We start from the raw sequence: 21,603 nt of genomic DNA on the forward strand, positions 1-21,603 counted from the left end.
CCCCATCGGTGAGATGCTTACCATCAGGTGAGCTTCCTAATTGACAGTTTTCATCTTGAAACTTGGAGCTTTGAGCATTTACATTTACACTTATTGCTTTGTACTTTTGTTACTGGTATGAATACTGTACACTACTGGTCCTTTTCTCTGAACACTGAAATCTATTGGGTATTGTTTCCTTTGTATAATGAAGAGTTATTTTTGTACAGAAGGATTTTACTTGAAAATTAATACTCCCCTTGATTTAAAATCAATTTATTTTTTCTAGAGAAAATAAATTACTTTTTCACTCTGGTCTTCATGGCATAACTTGTACAGTAACAGACCAAATTTTACCAAAGATTAATGCAACTCTCTACCAAGGTCGACCAAAACTTTAGTTTGTGATCTTACAGAAAATTCTAGGGGACTCTTGGGCCAGCTTAATCCTGAAATTAAACCCAGAATAGTGAGGTTTTTCAAGCTGGTGGCCAGACAACTAAAAATAAAGTGATGAGGATGCAGTGACCAGAAGAACGTGTAGGAACTAGGCAACAGCACTTTACAGCATCGTGTTACTTTAACGAACTCCAAAAGTGTTTATAAGTTTGTCAAGGTAAACTGCCAGCGTGGATGGGGACAGGTTTGATTTCTCCAAGTTGATTTCCAAAGCCAAGGAACAGCACAATTCCAGAAATTGACAATGCCCCTTCAGCTCCCCCCTGGAAGGAGGCAGAATCCTCACATCATCCAGGTGACAACAAACACAACAGGAAAGATGCACTCAGGTGACAGCCTGGATGAGGATCTTGGTGAAGACCTGGTAGGCAGTGCAACGACCAAAGCAAAGAGCCCAGAGCTAGAACATGTGGCCCCCAACAAAGGGAGGATATTTCTTGGAAAATGGGTGAAGGGGGGACACGGAAGTATGTATCCCTCAGGTCTACAGAAACAATGAAGTCTCCTTTTCATACAGATTTCCATATGGAATCCAAGTCTCCATCCTCCAGAAAACAATTAAATTAAATATACCTTAAATAAACAACGTTTATATACATATTACCGTGACAGGCCACCAGGCTGGTGCTATAATTTTGTTTACAAATAGCTGAGATGCTAACTGCCGATGTATAGTAAGCAATTTTTCGTAAGTTTATTATTTATAAAATATTGAAACAAGTGAAATTATCAGTCTGTTATAACAAACTTATGAAAAATTTCTTACTATATGTTGTCAGTTAGTCTATCAGCCATATGCAATGAGTGGATGTAAACAAAATCGTAGCACCAGCCTGGTGGTCTAGCATGGTAACATAAATTGTTTATTTAAGGTAAATTCATTTAGTTTCCTTTAAAGGTGAGTGTATATTTACATATGATTTTATACTTTATTCCAGTAACACAATTTACTGTATTAATTGGGCTTGTTTTTCAACATCTTACTAAAAGCAACAATTTTTCTGCCTATCCAGTATACCATAGCTGGACTAATCACTTGATCTCCCATCCATACTATGGCCACATTTTTTTTTTTGGGTACATTTAAAAATTAAAAAGTGCATCTAATACGCCAGCAAATACGATACCCACTTCTAGATGGATTCCCCTTTAGGGTGATGAAGAAAGCAGAACAAATTATTTCTCACTTCCCATGATATATATCTATGATGCATCCCTAGATTAAAGAAAACACTTTAAAGTAGAGACAGATTATCTACAAAATACTGCAACAGTATTTAGGAAAGATTTTAAGGATGAACCACCAAACTACAGGTTTATCAGCATGACCTTGGGTCTTAAGATGACGCTATAGAATCTATCACAGCAGACAAAATAGGAGAGACTTAGAATCAAACAGTCTACTTCTAGACAACTATATTATATTAGGAGTATTGGTAACATAGACGAAGCAGAAGAGTGGACAGATGATCTATATGGCTTAGTACCATAACAGAAAACAGAGTTGTCAACAATAGGAGATTCTTTTGCCAATCCTTAGGGGGTATACCGGTGTTAATAACCCGGCAGTTATGAAGATGGTAAATAACATCTAATAATTCAATTCAGTTACTGAAGTAGTACATTTATTCCAGCAAAATTACAAGGCACACACTAGAATACAATCATAGTGGGCCCTACATTGCAAGATTTTCTTGATAATGGACAGTAAGTTATCTGTTGAGACTTCAGTATGGAAAGATATTTACTTGATTTAACCTTAATGGGATGACTAAGAGTGGGTTTTATTTAGCATTCCGTTACTGAGAGAGACACTACTTAGCAGTACATGAGGTAGGGAATGTGAGGGTCTTCTTAGTGATACATATTTTCTCATTTGTCTTCTGTACAGCATCTCCAAGATTCTGCATTATCTGAATAATGGCAGTATTTAATACTTTCATTGGGAGCTCCTGTGATTTACGTGCATAAAGAATATTAGGACCAGCTTAGGCATCTAGGACTATATTATGTATATTTTACTTCATTCTAAGAGTACATTCAAAGTTTGAATAATGTGTTTTTGCACAAATGGCCTGATATTTTGCTTTTATACTTTGTTAAGGTGTAAAAACTTCAATGATGGAGTTGATATTACCAAAACCTATAGTATACCTAATAAAGCTCTACAGCAGTTTCTATTAATTAATAACCTCAACCAAGGACTCTACTTGTAACACAGAGTCTGGGCTGTATAATAACATATATCTCATTTCAATTAAAACATACCTTTTTGTTTTCCAGGATTTCAGCACATTCCCGCTTCAATAAACGATTGTTCATTTCTGCAGCAATGTTCACCCCACGTCTAATGTCTCCACACCGTAGTGCAGTTCGGGCAATACCTGCTTTGCATGCTAAGTTATGCTCATCTGAACCTTCATTGTTTACTATTCCACGCTCATAATGTGTAAGAGCACCAGGATAATCTCCACTGAAATTCAATAAAGTATAAAACAACTAAGAAACAATATGACTGAAATGTGAAGAGTGAAGAGTATTATGAATAGATATCAGTCCATGTAACTCAAGAAGGTAGTAATACTTAGGACACACAAAGATAATTTCACATTAGTAGACAGAAACTATACAGAAAATGCAATTTCATACATGAACTCCAGCTGCTGGGCATATTCTCGGGATATGTAGGGAATTTGATCAGGAGCCAATTTTTTTGCTAGGTGTAGTGACTGGTCCCAGTGAAGCAAGTCACGTCGCATTTCTAAAGCTGCAACTGGTGTGCTTGACCGTAAATATAAGTCCTGCAAGGTCAAAGCCCATTTTTTTTCATTACTATCTTCATGATAAAATTTAAATAAAATAAGAGTTAAATCCTACTGACTTCTAAACTTTCAATAATTTATAAAAGAGGCAAAAATTTTAAAACTTTATTATTATTATTATGCTACCAGTTTGGTGGTTAAATAAAATAATTACAAATGATACTGATAAATCTCTTTCTCTCATTTCAAAGATTAATAACAACTTACTGCAGTAAATAATTTTTTTATCATAAATACTAACATGACGTAACAAACCTACTATGAGATTCACAGCCAGTGTTTTTCCGGAATACAATTTTATCAATGTACCTGACAAAGATGACACTTTGTCACAGGGTATCTTATATACCTACCATGATTTTTGACTGTATTCTGAATTACGAAAGTTGCATAATTCTGGTAATTCTAAGAGTAAAACCGACTTCTCTTAGACATCTCCAGCAAATTCAGAGGAATGTCTTTCAAAGATATGATGACGTAACTTATGACGTCACTAACTTGCCTCCTTCTCGATGGATAATTGGCTATTCGTGAAAAAGTCTCCACCTCTGGCAACAATGAAATACAACCAATACTCCTTGTTTACACTTTGTAGTAGTACTAGATAGGTTTTATTCCAAGAGAATCCTTGAAGAAAAGGGTTTCCACAAGTAATCTGAAAAATTACTTCCTATCACTACTTCTCCTTTGAAAAATTATATAGTTAAAAATCAATTAACAAAGTGAAGAAAACTTTGGCCTTCATCGTAACTCCTTTGATATTTTTCCTAGTATGACAGTGACGATCATTTTAATAAACAGAAAATTACATATGATTGGATGGGATTATAGAATTCAGATTTCAAACCAAGCACTGGGACAGCAAAGGTTATAACCCATGACCTATTTTTTTTTTTTTTTTTTTTGCACAGCAAGTTTTAACGTTGTTCCGCAGGTTATATTTTACTAAGAAATCAACAACTGATGCTTTATAGAGCATATATAATTATTTTTCTGCACCTTATGGAAGTCAACAAATGACAAAAACTTGGTAGCATTGAATGTCCAGGTTTACTCCTTACCCAAAAAAGGGCCCTATTATTCATTTGCCTGTTCAAGCTTACGTAGGGTTTACCACGGGCCTCCTCGCATCTAAACAGTTGTGCAAGTAGAACTACAAAAGCTATCCTACAACCACAGGGGCAATGACTTATCATAGCTGCCATTCTTGAAGCCTTGACAAGGTACGAATATTCATTCAGAATTTCAGAGACGGCTGTTTGTTGTCATCACTTTGTGGGAGGAGTCATGACGTCATATGTTATGTCACGTATAACTTTGAACCCATGCATTAGTGTGTTCCGCCACTGGCTTCGGCTGGTTTATTTTACTCTTCTGAATATACTTGTTCTAATATTATAAGTCACAATAAAGAATGATGCCGAAAATTAGGTAGGGATGTAAATTATACTATGGCTAAGTAATATCTTCGTCAAATGCACATGAAAGAGTTATTCCAGAAAAACTGGGACAAAGGCTCTGGATCTCATAGTAGCATTCAGTTTGGAGGCATGTACTACATGCCCTGTCGATTTAAATTACCCACATATTTTATATGTGTTCTATACAGCAGTAGTACAGTCCTAAAATACACACATGCACAGTAAATATAATTTCAAAATCATCTTACAACACAGGAAAATATACGTAAAATGTAAGCCCAGTGCATTAGTATGAGCAGAATGATGCACAGGCCAAAGAAAATGTGTCTGAATGATAGGGGATACTTAACAGTAGGCTGGTACTTAATTTTGCACTATGACTTTGAAATTATATTAAGGTGTTCTGGGATGATAGTTTAAGGGACAGTTTTGTTTGAACTCTTAAGCTGGGCGATGAACTGTTAAAACAGGAAGTTGTAATCGGTTTAGGGTTGTATATAGCCTACTTAAGAGTAACAGTAGGTATTAGTAGGACAGTACTGTAATGTAATGTAATTTAAGATGATAATTTGGGATGTTAGTTTAAAATTATATTAAATTGCTTTAGTATGATAATTTATGCTATATTTTTGTTTGAACTATCAAATTAAGCAGTGAAATGTTAAAATAGACAGTTTTAAACATTCTAGTTTAAGGGGGACAAGGTATTTGGCTGTTATAAACCAGTCATATGCATTTTAGAGGGGATTTTTGCTCTTCCACATATTTTGCATTTCTGTGATAGGTTCTGGAACCTATTCCCACGTAAAAATTGGAGAGCACTGCACATTATCTTTCACTTTTACAAATACTTTTTAAAACACAAACCTGGGCAGTGTTAAAGTCACCAAGGTACATGGCCAAGTGTCCTGACAGTAGCAAAGGATCTTCAATGTCATTAAGGCTTTGCAGTGACCACACCATCCCAACATCACCAAGCTGACGATATACTCGAATAGCTGGGTAAATGGAAATGTGATTAATACACAATGCTGTAGTTAATCAATCTTTACAGTGACATAACAAATAAAAGCAACTTAAGAATAAAAAACTTCATCAGAATCAAGAGGATATCAGTCTCATCATGCAAAAAGCTTTTTCATAGATTAAGATCAGAGATGTTTGAAATTAATGGCTGAAATTCTCTTACAGCATACGCAAAAACTTTCCAGGCTGGTGACAGTATGCAAGCAAGTGTTGAAGTCCTGAGAAATGAAAAGTATGCATACCGTACTCAAAATGTATTTGACAATATCACAATTACATGAAAATATAAACCTTACATTTTTAGAGATGACATTTCTTACGACCATTCATTGCATTATCAGAGAAGAACTGTTAATCTTGGCATTCATTTCTCATTGGTAATGTCATTCTTGATTTGAGAGGAAATGTAAAACTGAATTTTAATTGACAAAAAGAAGCAGTACTCAGACATAAGTCAGATAGTAAAGTTCCCACGGAAGGGGTCCTGTGACCAATTTTCCTGGACCAAGGTTTGAAGGTTGGTTTTAGTCAATTTAAGAGTTCTGATTAAAATGAGCTGGGGTGCGAGCTGGGGTGCACCTCAAGAAAATGTGGGCTAACTCGGCCAGGCACGAAAATTCAAAATAGCCGCCCCGTGGCTCCCAGTCTATAAAAAAACGTGCATATTTTTGCTTCTACATGTCCAATTTTTATGATTTTTGGATCTAAACATATGCTTTTAAGGTCAAAGATTTCATTTTTCAGCATAATATCTTGTTAAACATTTGAATTAGAACCAAAAAATGCCTTATTAATAACTTTTGCTGCAAAAATCCAAGACGCCACAAGCCGACTGCAAAGAAGACTAGGAAGACAACTTTAAGTAAACTGAACTGTCGTTGCACTCTAACACACTTTTCATTTTCTACAAATAACATTTCCTAATCCTCCAAACAAACATTGTAGTCCACGAAGTGATGTGCAAGATGGCTGCGGCAGCTGAGAAGAAAAGACTACCCTTTCTTGTGCTAGTTGGTGATCAACCAGTTTATGCATTTCTGATGCAACTAAAGAATCAAAATCCTAAAGTCTTCAAAGACATTTTGCCATTTCTTGGGCCTTTTCACACACAGTGCTCATTCATGTCTGTCATTTATAAATGATTTGATTGTCCCGGCGTGTCTGACATACTGGTTGCTGCACAGGTCATTGTTGAAGGTTCAGCCCAGAGGGCACTATCTGCCCAGAAGGCACTATGTGGGAAACCCTACAAACGTAACATCAGATGTCTTTGGTTGATATTTGAACCTCTGAGTCGATGGATGATCAGAAAAAGCATGCAAGACAGTGTCCAAGTCTAAAAATACAAACAAGAAGATTGCCATACTTCAGGAATCCTTCACAACTCCAGAGCACAAGCAGCAAGTCTACTAAGAGTTGGAATGTCATCCAGATATTGTGTACTTTTTTTAAACAAGTGTTCCAGAGAGTTGAGTCATCTAACAGTTCCATGGCCAAGTATTGGTTGAGTTTCATGTCCATGGTAGAAGTTATGATGCTGAATATTCATGCACTGAAAACAATAAACTGGGATGAATTCAAGGCTTCTTTGTGAATGATGATGCCATGGATCCATGTATACATCAATGACTGGTATGTTCGTTGGCTTGTGGAATTCTGGCTTGAAGTAGTAGTTTTCCCAAGGAAAAGGTCAGATACCTACGAGATGGATTGTTTGCAAAATCGATGACTGGCAGGCCATATTCATGTTTGCCTCTAGACCTGTGGATTGAAGTAACAATGAACAAAGGTTTCAAGATGAAGGCTGGCTGGTTGAAAATTCTGAGGAATGAGAAGATACTATTAACTACTACGAGGAACATGAACTCAGTCAACAGAGTAAAGGCAGCTTTTCACACACAAGTACAGATGAAGACCTCTTCTCAGAATCATATTCAGCATACCCCCGGTTGTCTGAAGATTGATGAAGAGGTTGTCCAAGACCTAGACAGTTGCAGCACTGAGTTTAACTGTAATCCATTCTACTTGGATAAACCACAACTGAGAGCTCTGGTATCTGGTGTTGTCCCCTCAGGTGATTCCTACGTGATTTTGAAAGTGCCCACGAAAAGACAGTGAAACAAGAGTGACTCAATTCTTTAGAGAATGAGTGTTTTCACAGAACACACATTTAATGCTACTATACACAGATGTTTAATATACACTTTCAGCAAACCTCCTGTAACTAGGGATTCAGTCCCAAGCAAAGTGACAAAGACAGATGTTGTGGGGAACAGGTCAATGCATCGATAATTTACATGGCAGAATCTGGTGAAGAGAAGTTTACTCTCACAAAATGATGGGATTTTGCTTGACAGATGAGTGTTTACCCATATTTAACATCACAGGTACAACGAAGAAAGTGCAAAAATCAAGTTAGTTGAGAAACTATAAACATGAAGAGTTGATCCTTTTCCAGATCAGTACAATGCCCTAGTCAATATGGGTTTCCTCTGGAGATTAATGACCCCAACTGCAGATCACGAGAAAGCAGATGGGTATGCCCCCATATGGGGTGATTATGCAGAAAAGTTTTTTTCAGTTATTCAAAGAAGGCATCCAAGTGCAAGCCACATTGTGTTTGTAAATAATGCCTATCGTGTGGAAAATTCCATCAAAGAGAGTGAGCATGTGCGACATAAATCCATGACTGCAAATAGGGATGGGTTCAGAAATGTGTACTTGAAAACATCAGATAGGTTTCCTGCCACAAAGGACCTTCTGATGCTGTTCAGCAATCAGGGAAACAAACAAAGGCTGCTAAAGCTTCTAAAGGATGAGTTCACCATGCTTGCAAAGAATCATAGAGAAATCATAGAGAAATTGAGTTTGCGTACTCCATCAGGCAAAATTGTTGGAACATCTCCAGAGAAAGGATAGAACAATTTAAATGTCGCATTGAGGCAAACAATCGTTTTCTTCATCTATTCGCAGATCCGAAAAGCAGGAAAAATGGAGACAGTTGTGATGATGTAGCTGAAATATTAATCTTATTACACATCCATAGTGGATCTGATGCGACATCTGGCTTCTATTGACACTGACATTGGGAAAAAAAAGTTTATGACGAAGGAACAGAAACTTAGGAAGCATGCAATCTTTTGAAAGATATTGGCAAAATACTTCCAGTGACACAAGAGTTGCTTGAGACAATAGACACATTCACTATTAAACACATCTATAATGACACAATCAGTAAAATTTTAAGTGAAGTCAGAACACTGAAGTGGGTTCATATGAAGAGCAAGTCCACGTCCCGCATCCCACCAAATCCAGATTCTCACAATCTGCATGTTGATTGATTGATTGATACTATATTAATCTAGCATCGCGACAACTAGGTCATTGATTCCGAACTATATATAAAAAGACCCTGTAAATTTTAATAATAACAATTAAACAGAGAATTATTTTTAAAAAATGATAAAAGATACTGGTAATTATAAAATAAATATAAAAATGAATTATAAAAAAAGCAATTATTACATACATACATACATATACATACACACATACATACACACATATACATACGCATACATATAAACACATACGTACAGTGGTACCTCGAGATACAAAATTAATTCGTTCCGAAGCGCCCTTCGTATCATGAGGTTTTCGTATCTTGGACCACATTTTACATGTAAAATGGCTAATCTGTTCCAAGCCCTCCAAAAACACACCAGTAAATTATATTTCCAGGCCTAAAACACATGTTCTAGGGTTACGAAGCCGATCTGACGGAAGAAATATGACTCCAAAAAGGCAAAATACTGTACATACTTGAGTAATATTCAACTGCATGTAATGTTCAACCCCATTTTTACTGCATATATTAGGACCTTAGCATATGTCCCTTAGCAATAAGCCTAGCCTATGTTAGCGGTTGCTACTGTAGCCTAGTCTATGATTCTGACACCTAAACCTAAGAAGCTAAAAGCTTAGAATATGCCAATAAAATGTATAAATAATCAGTATGTACTCATTTCAAATAATTATTAATTAATCATTAACTATAATACACAAAGAAACAAACAAAAAAAGAACCTTCCAATCGATTGTTTACATTCAGCTCTTACCGTCTTACGAGTACCGAACGAACGCTAAGCAATCACTTTTCCTAGGACACAGTAAGCCATAAATCTTCATTAGTAGGTATCTCTCTTCAACTAATGAAACTACCAAACAGTATAATAACCATTCATTTCTATTCTTTATTCTATCTTTACCTAATGGAGATACCGAGTTACTGACAGCTTTATCTTATATTTTATGATATCTAATCCACAAATTTTTTTTATTAAATGTATTGCATGTACTCATGTCAAATAATTATTAAGTAACCATTAGCTATAATAAACAAACAAAAAAAAGCTTCCAAACTTCTGTTTACATCCAGCACTTAAGAGTATCGAACGATCGCCAAGCAATCACTTTACACAGTAAGCCATAAATTTTCATTATCTCTCTTCAACTACTGAAACTACCAAACAGTATAATAACCATTCATTTCTATTCTTTATTCTATCTTTACCTAATGTTTTTTTTTATTAAATGTATTGCATGAATAAGTTTTTCAATTTACAGCATCCTTTTATATAGGAGAGCAGGATCTTACGGGGTGACTAGCATCAGGAACCAATGGGAGAGCGGGAGGATAGTGGCGAGTTTACTCAGCTGGCAGCGCGGGAGTTTTAAAATTGTTCTCGGTGGTCCGAGCGAATCTCGGGACTTTACAGCAACAACTTTTCGTATCTTGAAAACTTTTCGTATGTAGAGCTGTAAAATTTTTCGTATTTCCTTTCGTATCTCGAGTTTTTCATAAGTTGAGCCTTTCGTATGTCGAGGTACCACTGTACATGCAAACACATACATACACACACATATACATATACGCCATTTCAATATGAATAAAAGCAAAGCGCACACAAGCATTACAGTTTATCTAAAATACCAGTGTTAAAAAGAAATCCAAACAAGCCAGTCATGTTAAAAATCCCATTTGCTCCTAAAATTTTTGACAACTTAAAAACATTATTCTCCTTCCCATAGTATAGATATTGATTGCGCTGTTCCACCAAACTGGGGCACTCAACCAGCAAGTGCATAACAGTCAGTGGAAGAACCAGGCAATCCTCACAGTATGGCTCGTGATCACGACTCATCAAGTAGGAATGTGTCAGCCTAGTATGTCCAATACGCAGGCGGCACTGAGCCGTTTAAAACGCAAGGATTGATTGCAGGTGCAATTGTTCTCATTTTTACATTAGTAATTAAATTTGACCAAATATTTTGCCAAAGTACTTTAAGCTTCTCTCTAATTGGAGTATATAAATCTCTGCAAGGCAGCTTAAATGATATGGGCTCAATACAAGAAGCAGTCTCTTTGGCAATTGATCAGCGCGTTCATATCCAGATATTCCAACGTGTGCTGGAACCCAACAAAATTCAATCTTAAAACCCTTCCGCTTAGCTAAAAATAACCATTCTTGAATACTTAAAACTACTGGGTGTTTGGAATAAAAATCTTTCAGTGACTCTAGAGCGCTTCTAGAGTCACAGTACACAATAAAATTCGTATCACTACTTTTTAAAACTTCTTTGACAGTATTTAAAATTCCATATAATTCTGCAGTAAATGCAGATGCATTACTTGAGAGCCTTCCACTTCGCTCAAAGGATGGAAAAACTATGCAAAAACCAGCGCCTGCATTGGTTTTGGATCCATCGATAAAAACTGGGATAAAATTGTCATGTTGTGACATATGATCTAAAAAGGTATAATATAATATCTTATCAGAGACATTCTTCTTTGGTTGATTAAAGTAGTTACAAAACTCTACTGCTGGGAATTTCCAAGGGGGAGATACAGATGCCTTGACCGGTAGTACACATCTGTCTGGAATGTTCAAGTCTCGGAGGCTTGATTTCAGTCTGAAGGCATACGGACGTGGCATCTTTGGATGAATTTCATAAAAGCTATCAAATCTTCCATTTCTTAACGACTGGCATACTAGGGATCCAGGAAGTCTTTGGAATCTGAACCAGCTTCGAGCCAGAAGATCCTGGTAATGTAAGGCTAGGGGCATTTTCCCAGCATCTACTAACATACTCTCTATAGGGGAAGTCCTAAAAGCTCCAGTTGCAATCCTAATTCCAGTACGGTGAATGGAGTCTAAAATCTTAAGGCGACTTGGGATAGCCGAGGTGTAAACTTCACATCCATATGTTAATTTTGATAAAACTGGAGTCTATCTGCTCCCCAAGATGTACTTGACAAAACTTTCAAGATATCCAAAGATTTTCTGCACTTAGCCCTGAGATTTAGGATATGGGGAAGCCATGTCAACCGAGTATCAAAAATCAGTCCTAAAAACCTTGTTTCGTTAACACAAGATATTCTCTGGCCATTTACATATAAATCTGGGTCTGCATGTATCTCTCTAATTCTACAGAAATGCATGGTTACAGTCTTTGATGAAGAAAATCTGAAACCATGCACTTCAGCCAATTTCACTATCTTATTTATTACTATTTGTAGATGACGTTCTGCTACTGACATACGCGCAGCTGCAAAAGATAAAGAAAAGTCATCTACAAACAGTGTGTGCATAACATCAGCAGGTATTTGCTTTACTATGTCATTAATTGCTAGTGCAAAAAGTGTTACACTTAACACACTGCCCTGAGGAACACCTTCTTCTTGTTTACATACTTCAGACAGAACTGCTCCTACTTGTACTTGAAAATAATGATTTTTTAAGAATATCTTAATAAAAATAGCTCATTCTCCTCTTAAATCATATTCATGGACTACTTTCAAAATTCCATACCGCCACGTAGTATCATATGCTTTTTCTAAGTTGAAGAAAACCGTGATAAAGTGGTGCTTAGAGGCTAAGGCTTCACATATTGCAGACTCCATTCTAACTAAGATATCAACAGTGGATCCCATACCGCGGAACCACATTGGGCCGGAGAGAAAAAGTTTCCTCGCTCTAAATACCACACTAGACGAGCATTCACCATTTTCTCCATCAGTTTACACAAACAAGATGTTAGGGCGATTGGACAATAATTTCCTACGAAAGAACTATCCTTTCCAGGCTTGACAAAAGGAAGGAATCTTGTTAGTTCCCAACATAAAAGGGCAGTAATGTTCTTTATAAATTCTGTTTATTATACTGAGGATAAATCTTTTAGTATTCTGAACAGCATGCCTGATCATAGAATATGAAATTTCATCAGGACCAGGAGCAGATTCTTTACACTTTGAGAGAGCCAATTCAAATTCTCTCATAGTAAACAGAATATTATAAGACTCCTCTTTATTTGTTGTGAAATCAAGATAATACTGTTCCATTTGTTTTCTGCCTGTTTGCATATGGTTTCTCATTATCTTTTTTAGATATTTTAGCTAAATGTAGTGCAAACTCATTTGACACTACTTTTGGATTTCCTACATTTATGCCATTTTTTTCTAACAAAGGTGGTTGGCTAGGTACAAACTTTCCTGCTATTTTCCTTATCTTCTTCCACACTAATGTGATGGGAGTTTTGCAATTTATGGAAGAAATGAAGTTTGTCCAAGATTTTCTTAGTGCATTTTTAATTTCAAACCTAAACTTTGCCCTAGCCTTATGAAATTCTACCAGATAATAGTTACATTTCCGTCTTTTATACCAATTAAAACAAGATCTCATAGTTCTATGGGTTTCATGGCATTTTTTTGACCACCATGTGTAATGGTAATCGCTTCATAGCAAAGAAAGATAAAGGAAAGGAAAACGCATCTTCGAGAAGTTCTGCAGCAAGGAGGCATTCGCGCCCGTGTTGGAGGCGCCTGTTCTCATGATTGTTCTGGAATCGTCGGGCGTGTTGGGGAACGCAACAGAAGCCAAAGTGTCGTGAGAAACGCCGCGATTTCTGATGCAATACTTCGTCGAGAAACTTCTAAATCATTCCTGTCGTCTCAGGAATCTGTGACCTTCGCCGTAGGCCCCTCCCCCAGAATGCCGTATAAATACGACTGACGAAGTAAGAGAGATCATCATTTAGTCACAGAAGAGATCATCAGTAAGAGCCACAGATCAGATTATCAGTGAGAGCTCAGCAGCAGAGATCAGAGATCATCAGAGAGTGATAAGAGAAGAAGGAACCTACGAAAGATCAGAGAGAAAAAGGCGTTCGAGAGTTGGTTGAATTCTGGTCAAGTCGTCGTCAGGAGTGGACGACCGAGATATTTTCGACGTTGAGCAAGCCTTGAGAGAAGAAACTTTCTACTAGAGATTTCGAGAAGTTCCTGCCCTATGAGTATCAAGAATAGACACTGCCTTCTGCAGTACGGAGTCAAGAAGACGACTAAAGTTCCACAGTTCTCTATTGTGAAGCCATCGCTTCAAGTCGCAAAGCTGGCCAGCAAGTATTTGAATAACCTCACTTCTTCCCCAGTTCATGCATTGTAAGATTTTGCCTTTTTTATGTAAATAGGAGACACCATTCTGCATTTATCTTTGTTACTAAGCTTGTAAATAAACCTTTGTTGTGTTAGTGTTTCTTTCTATATTCGTATCCCCAGTTTCAACTGTTGGTGTTGAATTCACTTTGTTTATCATTATATTGAACTTGGAGCGGACCTCTCTCTCTCGGTTCTTAACACCATGGTACTGGTCGGTGCATAAATAGACCTGATGTTCTTGGAATTGACTGAAGTCCAGCTGCAAATAAAGTAGTTATTAACAATTCAATAGCATCCTCAATGCATTCAAATTCCTCTGCTGTAGCTTCGATTGAACTATGCTCTTCAAAATTTGCCCAGTCAGCTCTTTTTACACTTTAACAGGGTAATCTTGGACATGGAGGACTTGATCCAGTGCTAACAACAATTGGAAAGTGATCACTACTGTACCTATCATCGATCACTCGCCAATTGAAGTCCATAATGGCATTGGCACTACTTATTGACAAGTCGATGGCTGTTAAAGTACCGGTCTGTACATGGAAATGGGTGGGTTCTCCAGTGTTTAGAACATCAACATTTTCACTTTCAATAATGGATGACTGGTAATTTCCTCTCATTAGTAATTAAATCCCCCCATAAAGGATTTCTTCCATTCATATCACCTAGGATGATGAAAGGCAGAGGAAGCTGTCTGATGAGATTACAGAATTCAGTACTAGAGAAAGCTACATTTGGTGGAAAATGTACAGAACAAAATGTATATTTACGAGCCAGAAACACGTGCACTGCAACAATTTGCCAAGAAGAATTAACAAGAAAATGCTTGTGTGGAGTAACATTGCAAACATATAACATTGCTCCACCCCGGTTTCTATTATTTTGATTTAGATCTGAATGGAAAGCAACATATTCTTTAGGGCAAGGAATAAAATCACTGCTGAGCAAAGTCTCCTGCAAAGCTATGCAAACAGGAGACAACTCAAAAATTAGCATTTTGAGCTCCTCCCATTTAGCTCTCAGGCCCTGACAATTCCACTGAAGAAAATTTAAGAATTTACTTGAGTTTAGAGGCCTTGATAATAGGGCCTTTTTGAAGATATTTTGTCTTAGTAGGGTTGCCAGGAATTTGGGGAATCCTGCTTTGTTTTTTGTTAAAGGGAGACTGCCTGCCACCCTCAGCCTCCTTTCTTTTTGGGACTGACAGTGTTACCTCCATACAGGAAGCAACTTCTGGTTCTTGGCTGGCTGCCTCTGTAGCTGGTGTTCCAGGCTCCCAAGAAGCCATTGCATCAGCCAAGGAGGGTGACCCCCCAAAAGAGGCATGCACATCAGCAAGGACAGACGTAAATTCCAAATTACTTACACAAGTCAAAACTGATGTTGCTTCCAAAGAAACTGATGCACCAGCCAAAGCTGACGCTGCCTACGAAGAGGTTGATGCATCAGCCAAGGCTGATGCTGCCTCCAAAGAGATCGGTGCATCAGACAAAGATGATGCTGCCTCCAAAGAGGCTGGTGCACCAGCCAAAGCTGATGCTGCCTCCAAAGATGCTGGTGCACCACCCGAAGCTGATGCTGCCTCTGAAGAGGCCAGTGCTCCAGCCAAAGCTGAATCTGCCTCTGAAGAGGCCAGTGCTCCAGCCAAAGATGATGCTGCCTCCAAAGAGGCCAGTGCACCAGCCAAAGCTGATGCTGCCTCTGAAGAGGCCAGTGCACCAACCAAAGCTGATGCTGCCTCCAAAGAGGCTGGTGCACCAGCCAAAGCTGATGCTGCCTCCAAAGAGGCTGGTGCACCAGCCAAAGCTGAAGCTGCCTCCAAAGAGGCCGGTGCACTAACCAAAGCCGATGCTGCCTCCAAGGCCGGTGCACCAGCCAAAACCGATGCCATTTCCAAAGAATTTTGCGCATCAACCAAGGATGATGTTGCAGTCATAGACATTTTAATCTGAGCTTTACTCAAGTTGTTTTTGCTGCTACTTTCTGTTACACGGGACTTTTGAATTTTTCCAATTGTTCTAAATGAATTTGAAGCAGTATTCAAATGAACTTTCCTCCTTCTCAATTGTTGTCTATTTGCAGCAACACTTGCAAAAAATACCCCTGGTCTTATATAATTGTTCAGTACTATACTTCTGGCTTCTGCAAAAGTAACTTTCTCAAGGACTCTCGTATATTGTACTTCTTTTTCAAAAAGGAAAACATCACATGAGTTCGAGGATGACTGGTGTGCTTCCCCACAATGAATGCATTTTGGTTCAGCATGGCAATCACCATGCTCAACTTCTCCACAATTTATACAAATTGCAGGGTTTCCTTGCAACTTGGATCTACAGGACCCAATTATATGCCCATATTCCTGACAGTAAAAACACCTCCTGGGTCTCAGCACGTACTATTTCACTTTATATCTGTACCAAGTTGCTTTGACAAAATTTGGTAATTTAGATTAATTGAAAGTTAATAATAACTGTGGCATAGGACACCATGCCCCGTTTACTTTCTTTTTCAGTCTTTCCACCTTCAATATCCCCTGATCTTTAAGTTCATCTTCCAGTTCCTCTTCAGGATGAATCATAAGATGAAGAGCATATATAATTTCTTTGGTAAGACTGAAGGTATCATGTGGTTTACATTCACTCTGAACTCCTCCCAGTAAACTCAGAGATTTCAATTTCTCACTTTCTTCTAATGATCTAGTCTCTACCAAAAACTTATTTCTACCATGTGGCAATATCTTAGGTTCCCTCCCACAGCATTTTACAATATCCCTATATACTTCAAAAATATTCATAACTTTATCCTCAAAGGCAATAGTTAGATATTTATCAAATTCATTAGGTACACATCCTCCAGATTCTTCTAAGGATTTTCTTCCTACAAAATTTCTTCTCCCTTGATGGGGAGTATATGGCGCCAGTGTAACCACACTGGATTGAAGAGTCTTTCCCATGTCTGGTTCCGTGCAATGGTCATCAGGATTTTGGGGTTTTAAGTTTCTCATAGAATGATATATAACAGATTCGTCGAGATTTTCCCCAGACCCACCATGGAGCCACATTTAGAGGATGCAATTCCCTTATTGGGGCACCCTAGGGGTACAACCTAGACATACACCCCACATTCAGTACCTTGAGGGTCGTCAGTCCATCGAGATCAGACCCAGCACCGAATGCAGGGTTTGACATAAAAGTTTCCCCTCACTCGACCACGTTGGGTACTCCAGTTCTACGGATGGAGAGGCATGCTGTCCCACTCCACCCTCCTCCAACTCCAAAGAACAGTAAGAGCGTGTCCAAATTCATGCTAAGGTCATCAACAAAATCCACCCAGACAGAAGGAGAGAAATAGTTAAAATAGGAGGAGGTGATACAGAGTACCAGGATTAGTCAGGATGCTCTGAATTGACCTTAGTGGCATGGCAGTACCTAACGGGGTGAATAAATCACCCCACCACCATCGCTCAATTCTTCATTGCACCACGCAAACCCCCCACTACAGCAAAGTTCCTGGTCACAAGGGGGGCACAATCTGCATGTGATGTGAGTAAACTACCAAGTTTACATCCATCTAAACTATGACAAGCTGGATGCAATCCCAGATCCCACCAACCATAAATGGACACTGGAGGACAGCAGATGTGTGCCAGCAAGGTAATAACCAGGGTGCACTCCCAAGAAGTTTGCATGACTTGGTTGAACACCAGCAAACATCACTGCACGATGATGATGAGGCTGAAAGTAATGATGAAGATTGTGACTCGGGAGCAAGAAACTCAGATAGTGACTGAAGGGTTACATGTATGTGGTTCAATGGAGTAAAATCAGGCAATCATTATTTAATTTAATTTACAACTGTAAAATCATTGTCATAGTCAAAACATTTATATTATTTCATTATGACTGTCTTAGATACATTATTCTTTTGTCATATTGCTGTCCTAGATAATGGACAGATTCACTGTCAATAAAATTATGCGAAGAAAATTGATTCTTTACTATTTTCCAGATGTTACTCGACGACAATCTTGGATTTGGCCCACCAAAAGTTATATTTGATATTTTGAGACTGAACCTTTTTATATAAAAATCAGAAATAGTAACATGAAATTCTTCACCTTCAAAACATGTGTTTAGATCCAAAAATCATAAAAATCGGACATGAAGAAGCAAAGATTTGCAAATTTTTTATATACTGGTAGCTGTGTGGCGGCCATTTTGAATTTTCACGTCTGGCCGAGTTAGCCCACATTTTCAGCTCATTTTAATCAGCACCCTCAAATTGACTAAAACCAACCTTCAAACCTTGGTCCCCGAAAAACGGTCACAGGACCCCCCTTTGTGGGAACTACTGAGGAGGCACCTATCACACATTCTGCTGCAGTTCAGTAGAATTATATATAGATATTTTTGAGGGAAAATTTCTTTACAGAATTCTGTTCACCACAATTGTGTCCAACTCTACGCCATTAATTGCCATTTCATAGACATTTTTGATAGTGCAGTTGCCGTTTCGTCCTCAAAGGAGTTACCCCTCCATGGTATGCCAGTGCACCATGGTCACTAGACTAATATCCAAGAAATATCTTTTAGGCTGGTCTTGTAGCCGGGTATTGTGTTGTAATGATATACACTATGACACGTGATAGAGTATGATGGACTTGAAAGACATGAGGCCATTTTCTCTCGTCTTCGGCACAGTTGAACCCAGTTCTCCTATAACAAAACTGCAAAAATGACTATTGTGCTTGTGCATCGGTCATCTTGTTTTACGATTGTGAAGGTGAAAAGACCAGGAACCATTACCTTTTTAGTCCATGCAGTGTAAAGTGTGAAATTCAAACCAGTGCTCCTCATTAACCCTTAAACGCCGAAGGGGTATATTAAAAATCGTGTTCCGTGTGCCGAGGCGGTCTCAGAGTGAGCACGGAAGCGGAATTTTTTTTTTTCAAAAAATCACAACGCACTTAATTTCAAGATTAAGAGTTTATTTTTGGCTCCTTTTTTTGTCATTGCCTGAAGTTTAGTATGCAACCATCAGAAATGAAAAAATTATCATTATCATATATAAATAATGCGATATATGATAGTGCAAAAACAAAATTTCATATATAATTGTATTCAAATCTCGCTATGCGCAAAACGGTTGAGGGTAACGAGTTACTTTTTTTTTGTAATGTACACTAAATTGCGATCATTTTGGTATATAACACATTGTAAAACAATAAAAGCAACACAGAGAAAATATTATCACAATTTAATGCATGAATTCGTAATGCGCGGACGTAAACAAATATTTTTTTCAAAAATTCACCATAAATCTAAATATTGTCCTAGATACTCCCAATTTCTTTCTAAATGAAGACAAATGATTGAATATTACTATACTGTAAGAGTATTAGCTTACAATTGCAGTTTTCGACCATATCTGACGAGTTAAAGTTGACCGAATGTCGAATTTTTTATATATTTTTTTTATATGCAATTATTTCGGAAATTAGAAAAGCTACAACCTTCAAATATTTTTCGTTTTATTCTACATGAAATCGCGCACATTTTCATATATAAAACTCTATGAAATGCCTAATATGAAACGGAGCAAATATTCCGAGAATGGGACGTATGTATTTCAGAGATTTGTGGCGGAGAATCCGCGAGCGGAGCGAAGGAAATTTTTTTTTTTTTAATTCACCATAAATCTAAATATTGTGCTAGAGACTTCGAATTTGTTTCAAGATGAAGATAAATAACTGAATATTACTAGACTGGAAGAGTTTTAGCTTACAATTGCGTTTTTCGACCATTTCGGTAGAGTCAAAGTTGACCGAACGTGGTTTTTTTTCTATTTATCGTGATTTATATGCAAATATTTCGAAAATGAGAAAAGCTACAACCTTCAATTATTTTTAGTTGTATTTTAAATAAAATTGCGAACATTTTCATATATAAAACTTTATGTAACGGCTAATTTAAAATAGTGCAAACATTACCACAATCGCACGTATGATTTTTTCGGAAGAGTTACCGCGCGGACGTAAAGAAAATGTTATTTTTTTCATAAATTCACCATAAATCGAAATATTGTGCTAGAGACTTCCAATTTGTTGAAAAATGAAGGTAAATGATTGAATATTACTAGAATATAAGAGTTTTAGCTTGCAATTGCGTTTTTCGACCATTTCAGTAGAGTCAAAGTTGACTGAAGGTTGAAAATATGTCACTTATCATTTTTTATATGAAAATATTTCAAATTTGATAAAAGCTACAACCATGGGTTGTTTTTAGTTGTATTGTGCATGAAATTGCGCACATTTCCATATATAAAACTTTATGTACCGGCTAATTTTAAAATAGTGCAAACATTACCACAATCGCATGTATGATTTTTTTCGGAAGAGTTACCGCGCGGACGTAAGGAAAAAGTTTTTTCATAAATTCACCATAAATCGAAATATTGTGCTAGAGACTTCCAATTAGTTGAAAATGAAGGTAAATGATTGAATATTACTAAAATATAAGAGTTTTAGCTTACAACTGCGTTTTTCGACCATTTCGGTAGAGTCAAAGTTGACCGAAGGTTGAAATTTTGGCACTTATCGTTATTTATATGAAAATATCTCAAAACTGATAAAAGCTACAATCATGAGTATTTTTTTGTTGTATTCTACATAAAAATGCGCACATTTTCATATATAATACTCCATGTAACGACTAATTTAAAATGGTACAAAAGTTATGTCAAAGTGATGAAATAATTTCCGATATGTGTCACAGATACTTTTTAGTGCGGCAAGAAAGAAATTCGCGCTTGCGCGCCTGCGTAACGATTGTAAACAAAACAACACCTTGATCCGTGAACTCCCAGCATCCCCCAAGGCGCGTGATTCAAGAGTTTTCGGCTGGTAGGCCTAAAAGTATTTTTCCGCGAATTTTTAAAAGAAACTTTTGTATGTCGACGTAAAGTACGTCCAGTCGGCACCCGAGAGACAAAAAATGTCGATGTAAAATACGTCTAGTCGGCGTTTAAGGGTTAAAAGTATTTTGATCTTCAAATTTTTTTCTTCACGGATCATGGAATCATTAAAATATGAAAGTTAAGTGATTACTTTTTGGCTCCAGTTAAAAATTTTTAGTTTGAAAAGGTGGAACAGGTGCTTGTTTTGTATATGTAAACAGCCTTTATTCTGCGAGCACATGGTAGGTGCTTTACACAGTCTCTACTAGCCTATTTGTAAAAGGCCAAAATTTTGAAGAATTTGTCATTCTATTTAGAGGTTAAAGCTAAAGTTTGTTCCCTAATTTATTATTATTTTAGATAATCCTTTCAGGTAACGATGTCTACAATAGCCCTAGGTGCTAGCCTGCTTGAGAGGATAGTCTAACAGATTCAGTGAAAATAA

At 37.3% G+C, this 21,603-nt stretch overlaps 1 protein-coding gene across 1 annotated transcript in view; it reads right to left on the bottom strand.

Moving 5' to 3' along the window:
• Positions 1–21,603, bottom strand: part of LOC135216338 (WD repeat-containing protein 19-like) — a 927,827-nt gene that overhangs the window by 268,426 nt on the left and 637,798 nt on the right. The window contains 3 exon segments of the mRNA XM_064251544.1: positions 2,707–2,911; positions 3,088–3,239; positions 5,549–5,679. Of these exon segments, the coding sequence (XP_064107614.1) occupies positions 2,707–2,911; positions 3,088–3,239; positions 5,549–5,679 (488 nt within the window).

The sequence above is a fragment of the Macrobrachium nipponense genome, chromosome 6, assembly GCF_015104395.2.
Source record: "Macrobrachium nipponense isolate FS-2020 chromosome 6, ASM1510439v2, whole genome shotgun sequence".
Classification (NCBI taxonomy): Eukaryota; Metazoa; Arthropoda; class Malacostraca; order Decapoda; family Palaemonidae; genus Macrobrachium; species Macrobrachium nipponense.